Source organism: Gambusia affinis, linkage group LG10, assembly GCF_019740435.1.
Source record: "Gambusia affinis linkage group LG10, SWU_Gaff_1.0, whole genome shotgun sequence".
Lineage (NCBI taxonomy): Eukaryota > Metazoa > Chordata > Actinopteri > Cyprinodontiformes > Poeciliidae > Gambusia > Gambusia affinis.
Window position 1 is genome coordinate 14447141 of NC_057877.1, and position 22721 is coordinate 14469861.

Sequence of the window (22721 nt, forward strand, 5' to 3'; positions counted from 1 at the left end):
GTGATTTGTGAAGAATGGGCAAAGCATTAAATCTCTAGATGTGCAAAGCAGGTGGAAACATAACTCAAAAGAGTTACAGCTGTCATATAAAGAGAGTCTTCATAGTAATTATTCAGGTGGACTGAAAACAAATGAACAAAACACTTTTTTCATTAGTAAAAATCATTGAAAACCATGTGTCATATTTTACATGCACTACTTTGTGTTGGTCTACCTTAATCAATCCAAATAAAATATGTTAAAGTTTGTTGTGAGGCGACCATATGTGAAAATTTAAGAGCCGCACTCTGTTGAGAACCCAAAATAAAATGTTAAAGGCTGTATAAACAGTTTTACTGCCCATCTGCACCCACTTACTCCTTGTTAGCTCTCCACCAATGTAAATAATGTTTTTAAATCATCTGAGTTTCTTGGATATTCAAGACAAGATGTCCTCCATCAAAAGTGTAAGCTAGAGAGGAGCTTTGTTTTTCTTTTTTTTTTTTTTGCAGATATTCCATTTTGTTTAAATCATTTTCACACATATAAACGACTCCAACATCTTCAACTTTTTTTTCTAAGTTGCACAAACATCAATAGTTTTACATGAAGCAGCCTTGCTTTCTGCTGAAAAGCTTTGTTGCGAGCTCTTTAGCTGAACCCTATTCATGAAAATACTTTTAAACATCTGGCCTCTTAATGGGATCAGAACATCAAAATTGCTGCCATTATTCACCATCATAAAGCGGCTCTGATCGTTCCTCACCCTGCAAATTCATCTGCTGTTTATGCCTCTTTGTTTGGCCGTTTCAATAACTTGGCATGCAAAGAGGACTCCTTTTTAGTTGACAAATGCAAAAAGGAAATGATTTATTGCTGATTTATTTATTCACCCTCCATCTCCCACCCCCCTCATCTCGATCACTGTACAGAAGGGAGGGTTTTTAATTTCTTGCATAAAAACAATGCCATTGCTTTTCCTGGCTTCACCTGCCAAACAAGACCCGGCTGCTCACGGCGACAGATGGCCTCCCATCATCGCTGAATATCTGATTGATCTTGGGAGAGCAGAGTTCGTCTTTGTGTGTGTGTGTGTGTGTGTGTTATCTTGATGTGTGTGTTCATCACATTCGTCATGCATGTAATGCGTGCTGCTCCCAGGTGAATCTGTTCGCTCTCGGCCGACCCTGACGCCTGCCTGCCCGCTGGCCCTGGGGATCAGTGGATGAATGGCTCTCCCTCCACATCTCTACACTCCCACCAGACAAGCAGGTGTAATTGAGTCCCTGGCTGGCATGAGTGAGCGTAGGGCCAGAGTATCCATCCTCCTTATTACCATCCAGCCCGAGGTTTACCGCGCTCCTTCTCTCCCTCTCTCGGCTTGTGACGAGGAGAGAAAGCAAATGGGATGGAGGGATGTGGAGCATAACACAATAACGGCCCGGCTTCCAGTTTGCAGGGGTAGCACATGGCAAAAATAATCAGCAATCTCTCTCAGTACCACCAGCACCATCTGCTCAGTGCTCAGAAACTAATCTCATAAGTGAGAAAAATGTCTGGCTGTAAATTTATGAAATGTAAGGTTAAATTAAAGATAACAGCATGTGTTTTACAGTTTAAGACATGTTCATAACAACAAGTGTTGGAACTCCTTGAGTCCTCAGATCTCAGTTTCTCTACGTCTACGGCAGCCTGCAGGTTCCGGATTTCAGATGTTTTCGGGAGTCTGACTGTAAGAATTTATCCTAAAGCCGAGTTTTGAGTAGAAAGGATTGTATGACTTCAACCTAATAAGTATTGAATTGTGTTTTCACACTTTCCCTTCTGTGTTGGGTGCTAAAGATTAGGGTGATGATGAAGAGGCCTTCCAGCCTCATGGACTAGCAGTAAAAATAAATCCAAAATACAGTGGAAACCCAATGCTGATCAGTAATTATAAGAATAGCTTGGAGGCTGGATGTTTTTTCCACTGATTCTTGAGGGTTGTAAATGGTTCATAATTTGTCATTTATTTAATAAAATGTACATTAAAATGACTCTTTTCCTTTTTTCAAAACTTCTCCTGCTTTTAATTGTTTTTTCTTTTCCTTTTCTCATTTCAGAAAAATTATTAGCAGAAGGAAAACAATTAGGATTTATATTTGTTGGGGGTGTGAATAGATTCAGGTTTTATCACACATAAGTGATAAAACCTTCAATGTGTTAGAATGAAACGGAGTCGATTTGTGTATTTCAAAGACATTCATTTTCCTCTAGCAGAGCTTCCTGCTGAGGTGTACTTACTTACTTACTTACTTTGTTGTAATAAGGAAGTTTCTATGAAGCGCTATCATTTGCAGATTTTGTCCTCTTTGTCTCCCCACACTTTTCCAGCTGGTTTTGTCACCGTTTCACCCAAGGTGTTAGTTTCACTTAACCTCTTTCACCCACAGCAAGTTTGAAGTACGATCCTTCTACTTCTACGCCCTCCAGAGGCTGCCGGGTGTGGTGCGCTCAGGGAAACCTCCACCCGTCTTCCTAGCGCTCCTTAAGAACCGCACAGAAGAGCCCTGGAGAGATTTCAACAGGTGTGAACAAGACACTCCTGGTTCATTCTTATTATTTGCAGGTGTTACTTCATCTTTTCCTGTCTGTGTGTGTGTGTCTGGTGTTTGCACATCCAGTTCCCGGGTGTACATGGCAGATCTGGAGTCGGCGCTGCATCATTCGCTGCGTGTGGAGCTGGCTCTCCAAAGTGTCATCAAAGGAGATGCTCTGACTGCTCTGAAAGATTACGTCTCTGTCCTGGCAAAGGTAGTCACAGCACACAGCACTTATGATCAGAGATGGCAGCATTCTGTACAAAAATATTCAATAAAACACCAGTGTGGGTGATGTTTTTATTGAATCAAGATATGAGAAACCCAAATTATATCAGGACTTTTATTTGACATCCTGCAGCAGAAATAAAATGTGACACTAATTATTCAAAGTGTAAGTATACGTACATAGGTTCTACTGAACTAGAAAGCGGTCATCTTAAAGGAAAGTTAAAATAATTATTAAACCTGCATGGGCAAATTATTTTATACTTTGTTGCCTTCAAGGACTTACAATATTTTTCCTCACAGCAAGCAAAAGATTAAACAACATTTCCCATTTAAATAAATTGCATTAAGTTTTAAAACATTTCTCACTATTTCTATTTTAAAGTAAAAACTTTATTAAAAAGCAACTCTTATCCACTCTTATTTTCTTATTTTCAAATGCTGTAGGAGTGTAAGACACAGTTCTGTTTTTACTCTTCAATAACCTTTTTTTTTTTTTTTTTTTAAATTTACAAGAATGATAGTACAAATTCTGGTGTATTTAAAAAAAATAAAAAAGAACATACACAAAGTTTGTTTTTAAATGCTTAATTTGGACATTTAAAATTGTCTTCACAAATGCATGTTTACCCATTAAGCAGTTGCAGCAGGTCACCACTAGATGGAGAGTGAGACAGCACAATGTGTAGATGTGAGCTTCATGTTCCCCCTTTATAAGCTACTGTTGTTTTAATCCTCCTCTGTCTAATTTGTGTTTGTTTAGCTTTGCCTAAATACTGTTGCCTAGGATGTTGTGTTTTTGTGTGCTTTTTATTGCCGCTGTTGCGACACTTTGACTCGCCCTTTTGAAATCAGAAGTGGATGCCTTTCAGTGGGGAAGGAGCACAAAGACTCCTGTGGGGATGGTTGGCCCTCTTTATGCTGGATCCCAGTGGGATTGAAGCGTGGCTGCCACCCACATGCAGCCCACAGCGACTTGTTAGTCTAAACAGGATAAACCAGCCAACACGCCCCCTCCTCATGTCTACGCAGCAGCTATGATTTTTTAATGTCGCTGTATAAACACAAGTTGTGTGGTTTAAAGAAAACTGTTTTTATATTTCATTTCTTTTCTTTGTTATGGCGTAAACATTTTTCCTTACTACACATCACACACTCCTGCTTTACCTCTTTCCTCAGTGTGTGTGTGTGTGTGTGTGTGCCCACCAAGCCAGCATGTTGTGATGATGAGGCCTGACCTGCTAGCCGTGTCCCTGTTGGCTGCGCACCAGGCTGCTTCACTGCTCCAGTCTGCCACCAATCTCTCTGATTATATCCCACTCTCTTGGGAGGCGTTGCAGTAAGCCAGCTTCAGTCAGTGTCTGCGTGTGGGTGCGTGTGTGTGTGTGGAGGGCAGAGCGCCGTGGCCTCCCATTAGCTCCGGTTTGTTTAGTCATTGGTAGCAGGTCCCAGTGGTATTTTTAGCCTGTCTCTCCCCCCCCACAAGAATAGAGCGGCCGCGGCTCAGCGGGGCTTTGTGTAGCTGAGGAGGATGTCATTGTTACGGCTGAACGCGACTTCTGACCGTCCTTGTTGACTTCTGACTGAGCGCTCTAAACCTCAAACAGGCTTTGTTGTGAGCAGATCAGATGCCAAGTAGATTATGAAACAAAGATCTGATATCCAGGCCATTTTTTATAAGATGCAAAGATGTCTGGTGTTAAAATGAAGCTAAATTATTCATACCTCTGGCAAGTTTAGATTTAAAATGCTTTTCAGGGGACCAAGAAGTTTGTTTCTGATTGGAAATGAGTCGATGTAAAAAGAGTATTACCTGGGAAATTTGTCTTTTTTTATTTACATTTTATATCTCGAAAATCTTTCATTCTAATAATCAATGAGAAAATCTCATTGATTCAAAACATCCACACTTCTGTTTGAAAGAAAGAAAGTTGATAAAATTAGGATTACTTTAAATCTTTACAGCAGATTTTATGATTTTCATGGTCCGTGGTAAAGCGCTTCCTAGCAGGTTAATTTTTTCATATAATATGAAGTTGAAATAAAACTTCAAAAGCTTGTTGTTGATTGTGGTGATGTGGTGATCCTGTACTCTGTGATTTCATCTGGGCACCTCAAATCTGATACAAGCTGACAAAAACCTCGTGACAAAAACATTTCAAAACATTTCAGAATAAGAGGTGTTCGTCATCTTTCTCTACAAATAATTCATACTGGCAGAAGAGTGAGCACTACGTGATGGTAAATGATGATACTTTTCTCAACAACTGATGCCCTCATAAGCCAATTTATGCTTTTGGCTCTAACCTTGTAGTGAGCGCAGAACATGGAGCTTCCTATCTAAAAGCAGCCAATGGTTACAAAGTATGACACACACACAGAATTGAAAGCAATAAACTATTTATTAGTTAATTAAATTATCTCATTTTAAAGCTGTATGCATTTGTAAAACCCGACACCTGAACTTCCTGAGTGACTCATCTGGTTGGATTAGAGAGAAAGTGACTCGTAACGGTTTGACTTCAGGATTTGTGTCGCCGTTTCACTCCAGCGTCACGCTCGCTAATTACGACATGTCTTGACGCTGTTTTCTACTGAAACAAGCGAGTCATCAAAATTGTATTTGAATAACTTACTTCACATGTCATGTTGTTTCTAGAGCAGAAGTGTAGTTTTTGTCTTGCCCATTAATTTTGTTTCTCCAAAATGCTTGTTTTAAGATAACAGTCACTATTACTGCTAAGCTAATAAGATGCTTCTCATTTTATCTATTAACAAAATACTGACAAACCTGAAAACCCAAGAAATGAATCCTGCTGCTTAATATACTTGAGCTCTTTGGAGTAGACATTTGCATTAGCAAGTAAATAGTGCTGTTGCTTTGTTTGGCTGCTTGGAGCCAAACAAAGCAATGACAGCTTTATTGCTGAAGCCACAACCCCCGACATTAACACTGCAGAGGTAGAAGTTAGAAGATGTAATCCAGATTTAAATTAAACAGAAACAACTGCTATTAAGAATGGACAAATTCAGGATGTGCTGTGGTGGCGCAGGGGTTAAGCACAACCCACATAAGGAGGCCTTAGTCCTCGACGTGGCCATCGCAGGTTCGATTCCCGGCCTGGTAACCTTTGCCTTCCCCCTTCTCTCATTACCCAATTTCCTGTCACTTAACTATCAAATAAAGGTCACTAGAGCCAATAAAATCTTTTAAAAAAAGAATGGACATATTCAGAGCCAAATGGTCTTTAATAACTTTATAAATTGTTAAATTGTAATAGTGTGATTTGAAGGGATGCAGAGGGTTTTTTTTGTCTTTATATTCAACTTGTTTGCTGTTTGTTTTACCCTTTTGATGTTTTGTATTTTTTGCCCTTTTTGTTTTGCATCACACACACACACACACGCACACACACACACCTCCCTCCCTTCTCCACCACAGGAGCGTTTTCTTAATGTTTCAATAACTGATTGTTTTAAGTCAATTTCTGTAATCTATTTATGTCCAACAAAAAGGACAAATAAACAATATCCCTCAACAGGAGGTCAGAGAAGTTTTGTCTACATCATTAGTCATATCGAGTCCAAATCAGCATCAATAGAAGTAGGATAAAATACAAAATCAACTTTAAAAATGTTAATACAATAAATTGTTCGACTTGATCATTTTTTTTGATTACTTGTTGACTAATTAATGCTAAAATAGAGAAATGAATCAAGTGACTATGTATCAGTTTTTGTGTTTATGAGTTTAAAATAATACAACTATGTTAAAGAGGTGAATCGCCTCAGTCACTCAGCTACAAGCAAGCAAACAACAACAACAACAACAACAACAACAACAAAATCATTGACAGTTAAGACCAGGCTATTAGAAAGTTATTTTAAAATCTAACTGGGAATGTCTTGATTTTCTGTAAATTGCCAGAAACTGAATTAATAGAGTTCCAGTTGCTGACACACTGGCAGTAAAACTGAGTTTTATCACAAAGGTCTTTGGGTCATATATTGAAGCCCTCATTGCTCCAACAGGACCTCATTTGTGGGATTTTGTTGCTGTGTTTGTGTATATGTGTGTGTAAATGATTGTGCAGCACAAAGAGCTCTGAGTGCAGCCAGTTTATGGCTGATTGAATGAGTAATCAGCTGTTGCGTTTTGGCTCATCTCAAAGACACATAAATTTGATTTCTGTCATCATCTTCTTTTGTCCAATCCGCAGAAATGCTCCTAATACTCGTGTTTGTAATTCTGCTGTGTCCAGGAACTACAGTACTCCCTATTATAGTATCTGCTGCTGTGGTCTTGTAGTGTTTTTCTGACCAAATCGTGATATTTCTCGATTTACATGTCTTGTCGGGGTGAATCCGGATTTTTTGAATGCGCTACATGTTTATGAGGATTTAGAAAAGTGGATCTCGGGAGGCATCAGGAGCATTACAGCAAGGTTTTTAAGGATTACACCTCCATCCTGCTTTTCTTGAAAGAAGCCCTTCAGCTCAGAGGGGAGACAAAGGGACAGGGGAATAAAACGGAGAATTAGGAGGGAGGGGGGAAGGCCGGGTCTGAAATGCTTCCGCCGTCTCACGCCTCCCAAGTCCAGGGCGGACACGCTCTACCTAAATCAGCTGTCAATGCAAGTATGAGCAACTACTAGAAAATATTTCCCCTACTTTTTACAACTGTAGGACTCTTGAACCTATTTGAACCTATTTCCCCTACCTTCCACCAGCAGGGCGACAGGCCAGGTCGCTCTGCTGCAGCCAACAGATGCGACCCTCTCAGGACCTTCTCACCACAAACAGCCTGTGGTTTCTCAAGTGCTGCTGATACTAATCGGATGAGGGATGACATATTGCCGGGGTGAATGGGATTGTCATGGTCCAACTGGGATGGGATGGTGGGGGCAGTAGGGGTATATGGTTAAAGGAGGTGAAGTTTGTGTGTGTTTTCAGTTTTCTTGAACGACATCAGACATGGATGGTGCTTTCTTCTGTAGAGCAGAGAGATTGTGGCAATGATAAAAGCAGCAGCAGGGAAAAAACCTGATAATCAGAAAGGATCCCTAATAAAGAATTTAACCACAAATGAATCATTTTAATGGTCCTGTCAGCTGAATATTTTTCATGTTTTGTTAAATATTGCTTCGCTTAATGTTTATCTACAACTATGATAGTTGATGCAGATGCATATCAGTGTAAACTTCTATTAGTGTAAATGGAAATATTCTGGATTAATGTTTGCAGTGACTTTTGCAGCTCTGGCGATTAAGACTTGACTGTTGACATTAATGCCTGCAGACTATAATATAACTTTGCTTGGGCACCAAATGTCAGATTTAAAATACTGTGCATCTGCTAAAACTGCTCCTGCTTCCCCTTTTAGTAAATGACGGAGAGGTTTATTAGACAAATTTAGATAACACTGTTTTCTTCTTCAAGAAAGTCGGTGGTGGTTATATCCTCATGAATATTGTTGCTTGGTGAGCCAGACTTAAGCCTGTTAGTGGAAAACACCTGCGTTTTCTGGTCTGCTTAAATTCATATGGATGTTAAAGGACGTTTTCTGACTGGTTGGCACGCAGACATCTAATGCTCACCCAAACCTATTATATTACTGCAACAAGTGAGCTGCAAACATCACTAGTCATGCTGTGAGCTTCACATCCCAACTTCACCCTTGTGTTTATTATCATTTCAGGCATTATATTATGAACACTGATCATTTCTTAGTTACAACACCTGTGGCTGTATGAGGATTAGAAAATCTGGGTTCACTGATTTTTAAGGGTTATTTAAACACTCTGCATAGATTTGGGGTAAAATAAAGGATCAATCTGTAGTGAAACTCCAGATACTGTCTGTTGAGTAAAGTAGAGGACTGGTGATGCTCTTTTTTCTTCCAAAGGCCCTAAAAACATTGACATTGTAAGCTTATAAAACTACCTGTAGAATAAATTCCGTTTTATCTGGATTAACTCAATATCTCGGTGTGAGTTTATGCTAATATGGAAGAAGATTAGTTTCATTGATATGCAAAAAAAAAAAAAAAATCTATACTTCTTTTTGTCTGAATTCTGAGAAATATCTGATGTTAAAGTCATAATTCTGAAAACAAAGTTCATTTTTGTTTAGGGTTCTGCCATTTTATCTGGGATTAAAAAAAACATGTTTGGTGAAAACGTTACCAAGCAAGTGATTCTATTTGGGGAACAAACACTGGATCCTTGCAGTCAGTCCAATTGTGCAAAAACAGAACACCTCTTACTATAAGACTATAAAAGGCATTTAGCTGAATTCATAAAAGCTGTCCACCTTTTTACTCTGTATGTTTTTAGCAGAAGGCATGAGCTGTTCTCTTTGTTACGTTGTTCGTTTGAAGACTTGCATGTCTCAGTCTGTCATCAGTGGTCTCAGGCGCCCATCAGCTGGATTTCCTCTCTCTGTTTTCGCTCCCTTCTCGCTAGATGCCCTCTCGTGTTTCCTCCAGCTGTGGTAGTTACTGTGGTGACCGTGGCTAGGAGTAAACACGCACCAGGGGAAAGCTTGCTGAGGGCGCGTCTAAGTGGTTGTTAGTGGCTTAGGAGGTGAATCTTAATGAAGGAAGAGGCTTAAGCTCGGCTTTTGTCACACTTACTTACGTTGTTTTTAAAGGTGCGGAGAAGAAAACCGCTCGACCCTCATTGTCTGAGCAGTGTGCAAGCCCGACAAAACATTATTGGACACATGATGTAATCCAGGTGTTCAAATAGTGATGTAAGTCTGAAGTAAATAGATGAATTATGGGGGAAAATATCCAAGCGATGAGTGAAAGATGCAGGTGGAGTCATCAGGCTAGAAAAAACCGGCATGTTATTCAATTTCATAAAAACGGACAAGTTCTCTGATTTGTAAAATTTAGTAAACGAGAAGAAAATCCTGTTTCACAAACGTTAACTTGTGCATTTCTTTGCCATGGTAGTTTTACCTTCACGATTGTGATTATGACATGACGAAATATGGAACACAAGGCATGAATATATTTTCAAGGCGCTGTTTGTTTCAGAGATTACCGCTATATTAATCTGATTTTGATTTGACAGTTGGTTGTTAAACTATCTGCTCACTCATTGGAGCTGAATACAAAAATTATGTTTGAATGTTGTTTGCAAATATTAACAAGTATTCCTGCGAAATGACTGGAACCCAAAAGGCTAAACTCTTCTCACCCTCTGGTTGGCATAAAAGCCGCACTGCTCTCCAGTCCAGAGTTGTTGTCGTTTATAAAGGAAAGCAAATTGTAGGCCAGGTTAGTAGAAAGCTGTTCACTGCAGCAATATCAGTGACTAGCTTGTGCATTCACTGCTTTTCACCATGAGTCTGTTTTCATTTGCTTAATAAATGTGTTTTATTGTGAAGAAAAGAATATTTTAGCTGCTTCTTGTCCGCCTACCTCGGCTGCTCAGTGACGCATCCTTCAGATCACAGCATGTAGAGCCTGTTGGGCGTGTGGTGTAAATAAAATAAGATTTAAAATATTTAGCCGTTTTCAGCGTATTCTGATTAAACCAAAAATAATTGCAAGTTCCAGTGGATATAGTTATAAACAGTTTGGAACCTATAGTGCTTCTTAAGGTATATTTAGTTCGGTGTGTTGCAGAGATTACTACGGTATAAAGCTATTTGTCTGCTTGCTAACAATAAAAACTACAACTTAGTAGCTTCTCAGAAATACAAGACTGACAATAAATCTATGATAGGCACATCAGTTCATGAGACCTCAGTTCTCTGAAACTTTAAAATAAAACATCCCTTATAATTGCCCCCAATGAAAAGCTATTGAAGACTCAAAGTGTTTCTAAATCTACAGTCTCCTATGTATTAAGTCACACATTGTGGTAAATGTATAACCTTGTGCTAATATAGTTCTCTCCTGGTTTCTCCCAACAAAATTACAAAATAGTTCTGAATATAAACCTTTGTTGATATGTGATTGGTTGCAGTGCTCCTCTTGCATTGTTTTTCTCCCAGAATCAGAAATACTCAGGGTATTAGATTATGTTTTTTATTCAGGGTAGCATAAAAAAAATAACATAATCTAAAATAAGAAAAAGTAAGATGGCTAATGTCTGCTTTTATTGTTCTGTTTGTCTCTCCAGTACTTCCCTGGCCGTCCTGTGGTGATGAACTTGTTGAAGTCTCTGAACTCTTGGCTACGAAACCAGAATGAAGGTCCCATTTCCTACGAAGCTTTTAGAGAAAGAGTGGATAACACAGCACAGGTATAGAAACACTTTGCTACTAACAGAAGCATAAAGCACACCATTTATGTTGTAAATTGTGCTTTGTATTGTTACAAAGTGAAGTGTCAGATTGCTAATTGTCACAAAATGAGCCCAGACTGTAAAGTCAAATATCTGTGAGAAGGCTTTTCATTTCTCAGAGAAAATACTTAAACCCTAAACCTATCATATTTGAAATATCAAGAAGTCTTTCTATGCAGGATCAGAACAAAATCTAGATTTCTGAAGATAAATTTGTGTCCTTAATTCCTTTTAATTTCTGAGAATCTGTTGTCTTTAGAGAGAAGCCTGCATGCCTCCAGTGTGCAGCCCCTTGCAAATTGAAAGAGTCACTTACTTACATCATTAGCTTTTAGCAGACGAATCAATGGATCAATGAATCAATGGGAAGGTATGAATAGACTTCACCTCAGTGGAAATGGATTGTGCATGAACACGCAAGCGTCCACACACAAAATCTTTACTATTGACAAGAGAGTAATCCTGTCAGTCACTGCAGTGATGGCGATGCAGCACAGTGAGTGAAACGACTTTGTGTCAGAGAAAATATGTTGTTTGATTCAGCTGCAGCTCTTGGTTAGAGAACTGGATAGCCTCTGTTCATTAGTGGTGGGTCGAGCCATTAACCTGAGTCTGACTTTTCATTGATTGGGAAAACTGCGTGGAACGGCCTTCATTAAGTCGAACAGGTTGGGAGTTCCTGGAGAGACGCTTTAATTGGTAGAGGATTCTCGTAATTCTGTGGAAACCGTAAATTCCCAATGTTCTGAAGAAGACACCTTTTTGACATGTCAAAGCAACAATCAGCAATGAACTCACTTAAAAAACTCAACTTTTACTTTTAAATTATAGATTGTTTAAATCTGTAGCAACATATACAAGTGAAATAAGATGTGTTTTGTATCTTGTATCTCATTGTATCTTGGTTGCACATCTGCCTTGTGTTGCAGCAGTGGAGGAAGATGCACTTTTAGAAAATTACGGTACATTCCAACATCTCTGTTGTACACACCTAACCCTGTATCATACCACCTAACCCTGTATCATACTTAATTTCATCACCAGCTGCCGATGTTTTGGACATGTTGGAAAAATTGTGCTGCATGAGGGCCACAGTCAGTCATAGCATACAAGTGCACCACAACTAGATTATTTACAGAGTTGCAGCAGTGACACAATTATGACATTACTTAATCTCATGCAACATCATGCAAATGCTCTGTCTGCATTGATGAAGAGTCCTCCACCTCAGCATGCTGGATGCTGGAAACTGGTGAGATAACATGATTTGAATAATAATTATTTGAACACTTTATGGCACTCAGGACATTGAAAATTAGATCTCAGATGATTGGGTCATGTGTAAATATGGAGAAAAAATGAGATGGGGATGTTATGACAAAACTGACGTACTCTTTGATTGCTTTGAACGTCATGATCATGATCACAATACAAACATGTTATTCACATTCGGAGCATATCAAAAGTTATAAACATACTCTTATGAAATAACTTGATTTTTCAACAAATCTTGTTCATTTCCTCACATTTAGACCTGCATAGCAAGTTTACAAACGCTAACAAAATAGAAATATTTGCAAATTTGCTAATTACTGCAACGTGACATTTTGAACTCCTTTATCATATTTAATTTATTAAACGTTATCACTGTAGATTGTTTTTCTTATTCCGTTTCTCCTTTTTTCCTTGTGTTTCCTTTCTGTCAGGTTCCAGACGCTGCATTGCCTGAGGGAGTGAGGTGGGTGGGCTGCCAGGGTTCGCAACCCCACTTCAGACGTTACCCTTGTGGGGTCTGGACCCTCTTCCACGTTCTCACTGTCCAGGCCAGCAACACTGGAGGCTCAGGTGCAAAACATTTTGCATTGTTGTGAATAACAAGTTTCTGTTTTTAATGCTTGTGGGAGCTGAACAAACAGCACCTCAGGAAGCATGAAGATTTATTGGGGTTTATATTTTATGCTTATTAAAATTTTCCTATGTTGTGTCATTTTATAACATCTGAAATTGAGCCTAATTGGGACTGTGTGAAAAGAGATTATATTAGATTAGAGGAATGTGAGTGGGTAATAAAACGGGCAGATGACCAGAGGCTCTGCTCCTGGCAGGGACCTTAATCTCCCACTAAACAAACACACACACACGCCGACGCCTCCCCCCTCCACACACACACACATACACATGAGTTGCACGTAGAGGTTAATCCCGAGGTTTATAGACCATCATGCAACTTGCAGATGGACCGGTCAAAAGGGGTGTCCATCTGGACCCCCAAAGACCACGATCCTAATGAGCCCATGTGCTCAGTTCCTCCACATGTTGTTACCATTTGAGGGTTTTTCTATCAACACTTTGCAAATGATACAAAGGTGCCCATACTGTCTTTATTTTCTATGCACCTGATAAACACACGCAGGTGTCTTTGCACACCCCAACCTGTGGCTAAGTTCATCTAAAGAGCCTGCTAAGCTCAGAACAAAAGCAAATGACAAAGGGAAAATATGTTTCTGGACTGTTGAGGTCCTGAGACAGCAGCCCGGGCACCATTCACACAGAGTGTTAACGACATTTAATCTGCAGATTGGGTTATCCCATTCTCAGAGATTATTCACCTCAATATGGTGTTAACCCAGCTGCATGTCACTGTGGGCCCACAGATTCATGGGAAGACTCACTGTTGTTCAGGCCGTAGTAATTAATTTCTTAAAAAATAGCGGATGCTAAGTTAGAAGGCTAAAATTGGTCTCTAAAACCAAAGTACTCATCTTGATCTCACTGAGTAAACTCATTATTCTCCTCCAGATCCAAAGGAGGTGCTAAATGCAATGAGAAACTACATCCACAACTTCTTCGGCTGCAGATATTGCGCAGAGCACTTTGAGAACATGGCGAGGGAGGACCTGGAGGATGTGACTACGCTGACGTCAGCAGTCCTGTGGCTGTGGTACCGTCACAATCGAGTCAATAACAGAATTGCAGGTAAGAGTCGCCACAGCAGCTGAACTGTTAATGCCAGAGCTCCTCTGGTCCTTGGAAGACGATGTCCTCTATATTTTAGCTGTATTTTTGCACCAACAAAACTGAGTGAGCTGAATTCACACCACCTGCTGGAGAATCCATTCGAACTAGAGGTGATTCAAATCAGGAACGCATCTTTAAAACCATTTAACTCCTGCTTTAGAGGACCAGAAACCCCCTACCATGTTTTAGATGGTTTTAATGCCCAGCCTGCACTGATCTTGTGTTAAGATTGTACTTTAACAAATTTATGAGTTTAAACACATTAACTTATCCATACAATGATTGTTTTCAGGTTCACGCATGAAAAAAAAAAGAGTAATATGTCATGAAGTGAAAGGAAAATGACACATTTTCAAATTTTCTCTAATTCCATTTGAAGCCAACTAGTTGTACTTAATTTTAGGCATATCATAACTGAATAGAGATGCCACAGTTTTCATATTTTTATTTGTAAACATTTTCAAGTATAATTTTCCTCAATTTCTCAAGTGTTCACTACATTGTGCATAAGGTTTCTACACGGTACACTAAAGTTTTTGCATATAATGTGACAAATATACCTTTACAAGACACACGTGATTAAATATCTCAGATATACAGGTGGCTTTTTGCTGTCTCAGAAAACTTTGTGATTGCAGAGTTCATCATAACTGTATAAAATGGAGCAAGTATAGATTTCTGGGCTTTAGCATTGTGGAAACCTTCTTTGTTTTATGCATTTTAATTATTCTTAGGTTTAAAGTAGTTTGACAAATATGAAAGCTAAAAGAGGTTGCCTACACTTTTTAGAAAATCTAATGTTTCTTTATGATCTCAACTCTTCACTAACAGATTATTAGTGGAAAACACCGGTCTCTGGTTTATAGCTGTAAAGAAAAGTAGACACTTAAAACTAATGTTGCACTTGTTTTCACCAATTCACCTCCTGCCTTTTCATTTTCCCATCCTGTATTTCCCTGTTTCCAACACCAATTGGGATCAGAAGTTTTACCTTCCAATATTTCGGGTTGTTCTTCAGATGACTGGGTCCTAATTGGATTAAAGGAGGGTGAGGGGAAGGAGGATGGATCCCCAGATCAGACACCAGCTGTCATCCCGTCTTAGTCCTCCAACTTTTAGCTGCTGCAGCCACCCCCATTTTCTCCTGACCCCCTCTTGGGCTTCTTCTGCCTTTGCTTTGCCCCTGCATTGAGCAGACCCCCACTACTGTTTGAAAACTTTTCAACCATTTCTTACTCATCTGCCAGAATTTGCCCTAGCTATCTGTGCAGGAATGTAAGTGTTAGTCCTTCAGTTAATTAATATGAAATTATTTATATGTTTGCATGAGAAGTTTCCTCATCTATAAAGATGCACAAGTCAGAATTTTGTAGTTCATTTCCAATAAGGATTTTTTTGTGGTACTTTAATGTCTTTTTTTAAAGCAAATTTTCCAGATTTCTCTTTTAAAATCAAATGACACAAACAGCATTAAAAATATGTTATTTTAGTGTTCCTGATTTGACCAGTTATTAATTATTAGTATTGGGAACAGGTGATGTCACACCATTCATGTGTGAGATGGCACTATAAAAAAACATGGTTTTTCTAATGTTTTAATGTAAATGTTTCATAATTGCAAAGTTCAGCACAACAGTATAAAATAGAGCAATTTTCTTGTAGAAGCCTTCTTGTTATCACCTTGAAGTCTCACTCTCTCTCACTGTCATTTACCCTGCAGGAACACACACACTTATCTCAACATGCTGCAGAAATTCAGTTGCCATTTAAATGGCGTCTTGTATTTCCTCTAACTTCATTTTTAACACACTTCACAGATTTAAAGTAGCTTAGCTGGAAATAATGGTACCAGTTTGTCTTTTTATTTTACTTAGTTTCTGACTGGTCCACCTGCTATTGCTAATCATTCTAATAATTTATCTGGTCACCAGCAGATTTCTTTGTATCTCTATTTATCTGTATTTAATGTCCCCTCTATATACTTTTCATATTAACTACTTGTGCTCTTCCAGCAAATTATTCTTCATTATAAAAGTGGACTTTGATAAGTATCCCTTCCTGTCTGCCTGTGTGTGATTTCATTAAGAACAACTATGTCATTAACAGCCTACTTTGTTAAATCATGATCTTTTGTTTGTGTGCTGCTGTCCCCCTCTCTGGGACAATTTGTGTCCTGGACAGCAGGACACAGAAGGACACCCGTCCCTTTGAGTGTCTCCTCCCCTGACACTGAAACACCATGCAGCTCGTCCCCCTTCCACCCATCCATCTTTCTTTGGCTGTCGTTCCTCTCTCTTTCCACTCACCGTCCCCTGGGACTCATAGCCTCCGCTTGACAAGCAATAGAGCTGCATCCCTGCTGGATAGCTCCCTGAGGAGAGACAGATCTGCCCACACACACAAACACACTCACTATTCCCAAGTTATTATATGACTGCAGGTGGCAACCACCCTGACACACGCCACACACGCTTCCCCTGCTGTACCCCGCCCCGCCCACCGACAAAGCAGCTCATGAACATCCTCTCTGCCTTTGTGAGGCGGGTCAGCTGTGAGGTCCGCAGCAGAGAGGCTGTGGGAATTACAGAATTGGTTGCATTTGTTTCAGTGAGTGGCGGCGTCTTCCCTGAGGACAAGCACACTCCATCTCCCTATCCAGGCAACCCCTCCTCTTCCGTTGTTCCTGAAGTGGAGCTCTTTAGCACGGCTCCCCGCCCCTCCTTTTACAAGCAGCCATGCATGAAAGATCAGCCATTTGTAAAGCAGCCGGACAATTAATTTAGCTGGCAGCAAAGAGGCCCCAGGGCCCTGGGCCTTGCAGCAGCTGAGTTAAGACTAGTGGCAGCTCCGTCCTGTTGCTGCATGTCAACAGCTGAGACCGAGACACATTTCTGCAGACAGACCAGCTCTGCAGCAGCAGGATCGGCTGCCTTCGCTGGCGGGGTTCAGTGAGTCCGGAAAGTATTCACAGCTCTTCACTTTCCACATTTTGTTATGTTACGGCCTTATTATATATTGTATTAAGATAATGTTTTCCCTAAAAACTTTTTCAACAATGTGGGAAAAAGTTTCAGATTTTGCAAATTGAAAACATGTAAATCACATTTAGGTAAGTCTTCATATCCTTTGCTACGAAGTTCAACATTGAGCTCTTTCCACTTATTATCCGTACAACTTAAATGAAGACCACCTGTGGTAAATTCAGTTGATTGGACTTAATTTGGAAAGGCACACACCTGTCTATATATGGTCAGAAGGAGCACAAACACCACATTTTCATGTCATATTTAAGGATTGTATAACTTCTGCGCTGATTCTTTCACGTAATAGAAAAATAGAGACGCCTTAAAGTTTTTGCTCTGGACATCAGTCAGACATCCTGGCAGTCATCTACATTACTATGCATTACTCTGTGGTATAATTGATTCCTGTTCACTAGTTTAGTGCTGATGAAGCTGGTTCAACAATGCATATTTATAAAAACGTTTGCCTGGATCTGACGGCCGCTCGGCAACAGGCTCCTGTTGTATCGGTGCAGCTGGAGTCACTGAAGTCACTCTGTTCCCAAACACGGCGCCTCATTAGAATAAAGGAGGAGGTGGGGAGGCTTATGAAACGTTCACTAACACCAGCTAAGAAGCAGCACACACACACACACACACACACACACACACATGCCTACTAGCAGCCGTCAATCCAAGATACTATAAAATTGATGTATTCTTTATGTAAAGCACTGTATGCAGAGTACGTACACACATGACTGAGATTAATCTGGAGGTGGTGGAGGATGTAAATTGACAGCGCTGTAAAGTGACAAACCTGCTGCTGCTCTGCTTATTCTCTTTTCACACACACACACACACGCACACACCCAATACACACAATGGCCTGCTGGTGACAAGCAATTTATTACTGGATGCTCCCCTCATTGTGTGTGTTTCTGTGTCCTTGTGGACAGTGGCATCTTTTTAAGCTTGATTTTTGCGTACATGTGCTCATGTTTGTTCTGCCAATCTGGTTGTAGGTGTGCAGCAGCTACAAACAAGAACACATTTAAGGAGAAAGTTTCCAATTCATTAGAAGGGCAGCTCCCGCCTGAGTTTCTGTCGCTCCCATCTTCAATTTGGAGATTAGGGTTTGCTTTCAGGGGTCTGTGGAGAAACATGACAGGTGGTTCGGAGCACAGAGGTCTGCCGCCTGAAAACAGCAGAGCTGTGTGTTTGTTTGAGGGGAGAAGCTGTCCACTTTGGTAACATCTATTATCTCACCATCCCTCCCACTGGGACACCCCCAGAAGCCCATCGATCATTGTTAGACCCTGTCATATGAACACACTCGCAGACGTGCACACAAACACACACAATATCAATCCATAGATTACATGCAGACAAACGCTGACGGGTGATTTACATATACACACTCAAACGGATACATTCACATATGCATATGGGCACTTAGTTTTTACGAGCACTGGGATAAGATGTAATGGGTTCACCACAGATTGCATCCCGTCCTCAATGCACTTAAATCCTTCAGTCAACAAGGAGAGGAGAAGAGGTGACAATAGAGGAAGCGGCTATCTGGAAACAAAACTTTGGTTTTTTTTTCTGATCTGCTGTAGTTATTGAAATAATTTAGTTTTTTTAGAGTAAAAGTAGAATTAGATGTATCACTTAAAACATTAAATTAAGATGCTGCGTATCAAAAATATTTTACATTTTGTTTTATACGGATTATATCTGTATAGAAGGTAAGGTGTTCTGTAGTAATTCTTAAATATTTCTCATTCCTAAGCTGTTAATTCAGAAAGACTGTCTTTAACTAAAAGTGCAAATTGACCTGTTCTTTGCAGTTTGTCACATTTCGTCAAAATTCTTCAACAAGACTTAAGCAAGAAAAAAAATTAAACAGGAACTTGTCACTGATGGTGCAATTATTAGCAACGTTGCCTCTTGGCAAGAAAGTCATCTCTGTGCAGATTTTGCCTCTGTGCATGTGTGGATTTTTTTCCACAGTCTAAAAACATGCATTTTAGTTTAGCTGAATTGCTCTTGAGTCTAAGTTTGTGCCGGCAGACTTGTCTGTCTGTGTGTTACCCTGTGATGAATTGTCGACCTGTCCAGAGAAAAGCTTAAGTTCCAAGGATTCAGCAGGTGTGGAAAATGGACAAATGACTAAAACCAAGTGCACATTTTAAAACCCTGATGAATGAACTTATTGCTCCTCAAGTAAATATAGAAAAGAATCCATCACTGCATAAATTATGGGACCGGACACACACACATCCAGAAACAAATAATGTAAAAAGATAACATTGTCAGAGTTTAACTTCTGTAAAGCTTCAAATACTGTAAAACATCAGAAGCTCTTAGCAGCCGGCAACAAGAGGACTTCATTGTTAATTAAATGTTTAAATCCATATTCTTGACGTAAGCAGTCTGTCTTTTTGTTTTGCTACTGTTTGTATTCGAAGTCTATTTTAAAATATGTGGAACATTTTGACCAGTTAATAAAATTATTTAAAAAAATGCTCACATGGGCTATCACAATATAACCATGTTGATTAAAAAAATAGCAAAAATAAGCAATAAGAAACTGATGATAAGCAGATTAATGTGATATTTGTGAAATTTAAAGAAAAATACACACAACATTCTCCCAAATTTCAGGTCTTTCTTTTGTCAATGCATTTATTTCTTAGCTATTGCTCCTCTTTTTTCTCCTGTGTGACTGAGATTATGATAAGCTTTAATCCTGTGTGTCTGTGATCGTCCCCACCAGGTGATTTGAGTGAAGACCCTTACTTCCCAAAGATCCAGTGGCCGTCCCCGGAAATGTGTCCATCCTGCCACACGGTGAAGGACAACGGAGAGCACAGCTGGAACAAGGCGCAGGTTATTCGCTTCCTCGAGTCGTACTTCTCCTCGAGCCACATCCTAACAGGTACTGTTTAATCTAGTGGTGTCTTTTTTAGGAAAGAACAAAAACGTTGAAGTCTTTTACATTCAAGAGCTTCAGAAAGTCACAGCTGTACATATGGACTGATCAGAGTGTGTTTAAGTCTGTTCAAACCATCAGCCTTATCATAGAAACAGGATGCATATTGAAGTGTTTAAAACTACTGCAAGGCAGTAATTATTGAAATTTCTTTGTGTTTCAGATTATCTTGAGAATGAAAGCAAGATTTTGGAAAAGCAAAGGGCAAAACATTCCCATCAACTACGAGAGTCACTGGCTCAAAGACATGCAGAGAGAATAGTTAGGGAAGCCTCAAACGCCTTTACTTCTCTTCCACCATCATCTGTGCAAGAAGGGGAGGAAGTCGAGGGACCCCAAAAAGAAGAAGAAGAGGAAGAAGAGGGACCACAGGATGAAGCGGAGGCTTATGAGGAGGACAACGAAGGCGGGGAGGAAAATCCAGTGCCTGCAGCTAGCGACCGCGGCCACCAGCGGGCTCACCGAATACCGAGCATCATTGGGATGAGGCTGCGTCCGCGGAGGGAAGACATCGTGGATCTCGACTCGTTCGTGAACCAGCATTTTAAGGCCAAGGCTCTGCAACTGGCTGCTTCCAGCCTGATTAAGCAACGCACCCTGCAAACAAAGGTAGAGCAGGAGCCCCGCCCAGCGTTCAGCCTCGGCATGGAGCTGGACGCAGGACTCGGCATGGTGGGCCTGGAGCCATTGGATGAATTCAATCAGATGAATTCAATTCACCAAGGAAAGGGGCTGCAAAAGCGAGAACTGGCAGGGCAATATTTCAGGAGGGAGGTTGAGTTGAACCATAGAGGCCACTGGATGTCTGTGATTAGCGTCGGTTTCTCAAAACTAGACATTAGCCTGTGTGTCATTCTTTATGCCCTTTCTTTCACGTGTCTTCTAGCCATGTGCCTTTTCTTTAGAAACCGCCTCAGGAGACGTAGGTTTAAATTCGCTCTGCCTTGAACTAAACGTCTAAAATTTCACCCTAGCATCTCACTTTCACTGGGTTAAAAGGGAATTTGTCAACCTGTGGGAACATGACTTATTTTTAAAACTTTGTAAGTGTGGATGTCTTGGGATAGTGGCGAATTGCTTTAATTAAAAAAAAATCAAGACAGTACTTTAGGTAGCTTCCAGATTCATTCCAGAGAGATGGTTAGTGGTGTAAAATTTGTGCAGATACAGTAAATATATACTTCCACATATTCCTGTTTGGGGCGTTGAAACTCTTTCAGAGATAACTTGTTTTTGTCCTTTTTTTTCCTCCACTAGTTGAGAAAAATCAGATCCACTTTTTTTTTTTTTTTTAGCTAAAATGTTCTCCCTTCTTTCCATGCTTTTTGATTATTTTACATCTTTATAATGCTTCTATAACCCCTTTAAGATTACTTATAAACATGTTTATAAGCCATGCGAATAGTAAACTGTCTTGAACAATAGCCACCTTAAAACTATTTATCTTTCAAAGTGTTTATTTAAAATTAATTGTATTACGACAGCCTTCTCAATGCTTAATTTGGTTTATGTCGTCTCGTACTGTAAGAGGACCAGTCAGTCTTTGAGCTGAGGAGATCAGTGCGGTACGTCTCTCTGCTTTTCAATGATATTTATCAGATGTCTTGGAATTAAAGATTACACTTCCTAGTCCACATGGTGGGATAAACTGGTTGCTGCTGTGCTGTGGAATGATAAAAGTTCACACTGGAAAATGTTTCAGAAAAAACTTGATTTGTTGGTCATCTCACATAAAATTTATATTTACCACTCTGAATCAATAAAATTATTTTTGATATGTTTCTTGCTTTTTTTGTGCTTCATGTCTTAATAGTTAAACTGAATTATTTGCACAGTTTTTGGGCTATATTACTAATTCTAAGACTATATTACCATTTTTCATAAGTTACTCTTTTATAGATATAAAATCTTTGTATCAATAATAATAAGTAAGGACTGATCCATACTGGTGTCAAAATTATGACGGGACTTTTTGACCACAATCGGAGAAGTGAAACACTGGACTCTCAAATGATACCTTTTTCCATATATTTTTGAAATCCTTTCAAATCTCGTCTTATGACAAATGATTTTAACAAACTTGAGAGGGCATTTCCTCATTTTATGTGGATCATAAAACCGTCTAGATTGATAATCCTCACAGTAAAACTGCATTTGTTTTCTCCAGATCTAAAAACCTTCTTGTTCAAATTCACAGTTTTGTGGAAATAGTCAGCATCTTAACACACAGTTTCTGAACCGCTCATGTCACCGGGCATATCCTATCCTCTGAAGTGAGTTTTACTCATACTGACCGCAAAGCTTGTGGTTATTGCAATTGCAACATCCAGGTATTGCTACAAAAAATGTTTTGCAAACTAACAATATGTAGCTTTTCTTCAGTCTTTGCCAGTCAATTTGAACAGTTCTTGGACTGTTTCAACTTTTTAATTTAATTCTTTATGCCTTGGTGTCAAAAATACCCCTGAAATCAAAACAGTTGCGACAACGTGTCATCAACTGGTCAATGAAGTGTTGCTGAGCATATTCAGGAACACCAGATCTTGTTTTTGTTTTGACCAAGACTACAGGAACAAGAGGCAAGGAGGATCGGGGTGTTACATGTAGAAATGGGGGC

The 22721-nt window shown here is 39.7% G+C and overlaps 1 protein-coding gene across 1 annotated transcript in view; it reads left to right on the top strand.

Annotated features, from left to right (window-relative positions):
- The window catches only part of qsox1 (quiescin Q6 sulfhydryl oxidase 1), a 29859-nt gene extending 7978 nt beyond the window's left edge, over nucleotides 1–21881 (top strand). Inside the window, exons 7-13 of the mRNA XM_044129356.1 lie at nucleotides 2412–2546; nucleotides 2643–2772; nucleotides 10922–11044; nucleotides 12793–12931; nucleotides 13886–14062; nucleotides 19889–20050; nucleotides 20268–21881. Of these exons, the coding sequence (XP_043985291.1) occupies nucleotides 2412–2546; nucleotides 2643–2772; nucleotides 10922–11044; nucleotides 12793–12931; nucleotides 13886–14062; nucleotides 19889–20050; nucleotides 20268–21052 (1651 nt within the window). The 3' untranslated portion in view covers nucleotides 21053–21881. The remainder of the gene's footprint in view (nucleotides 1–2411; nucleotides 2547–2642; nucleotides 2773–10921; nucleotides 11045–12792; nucleotides 12932–13885; nucleotides 14063–19888; nucleotides 20051–20267) is intronic.
- Nucleotides 21882–22721: the final 840 nt, after the last annotated feature.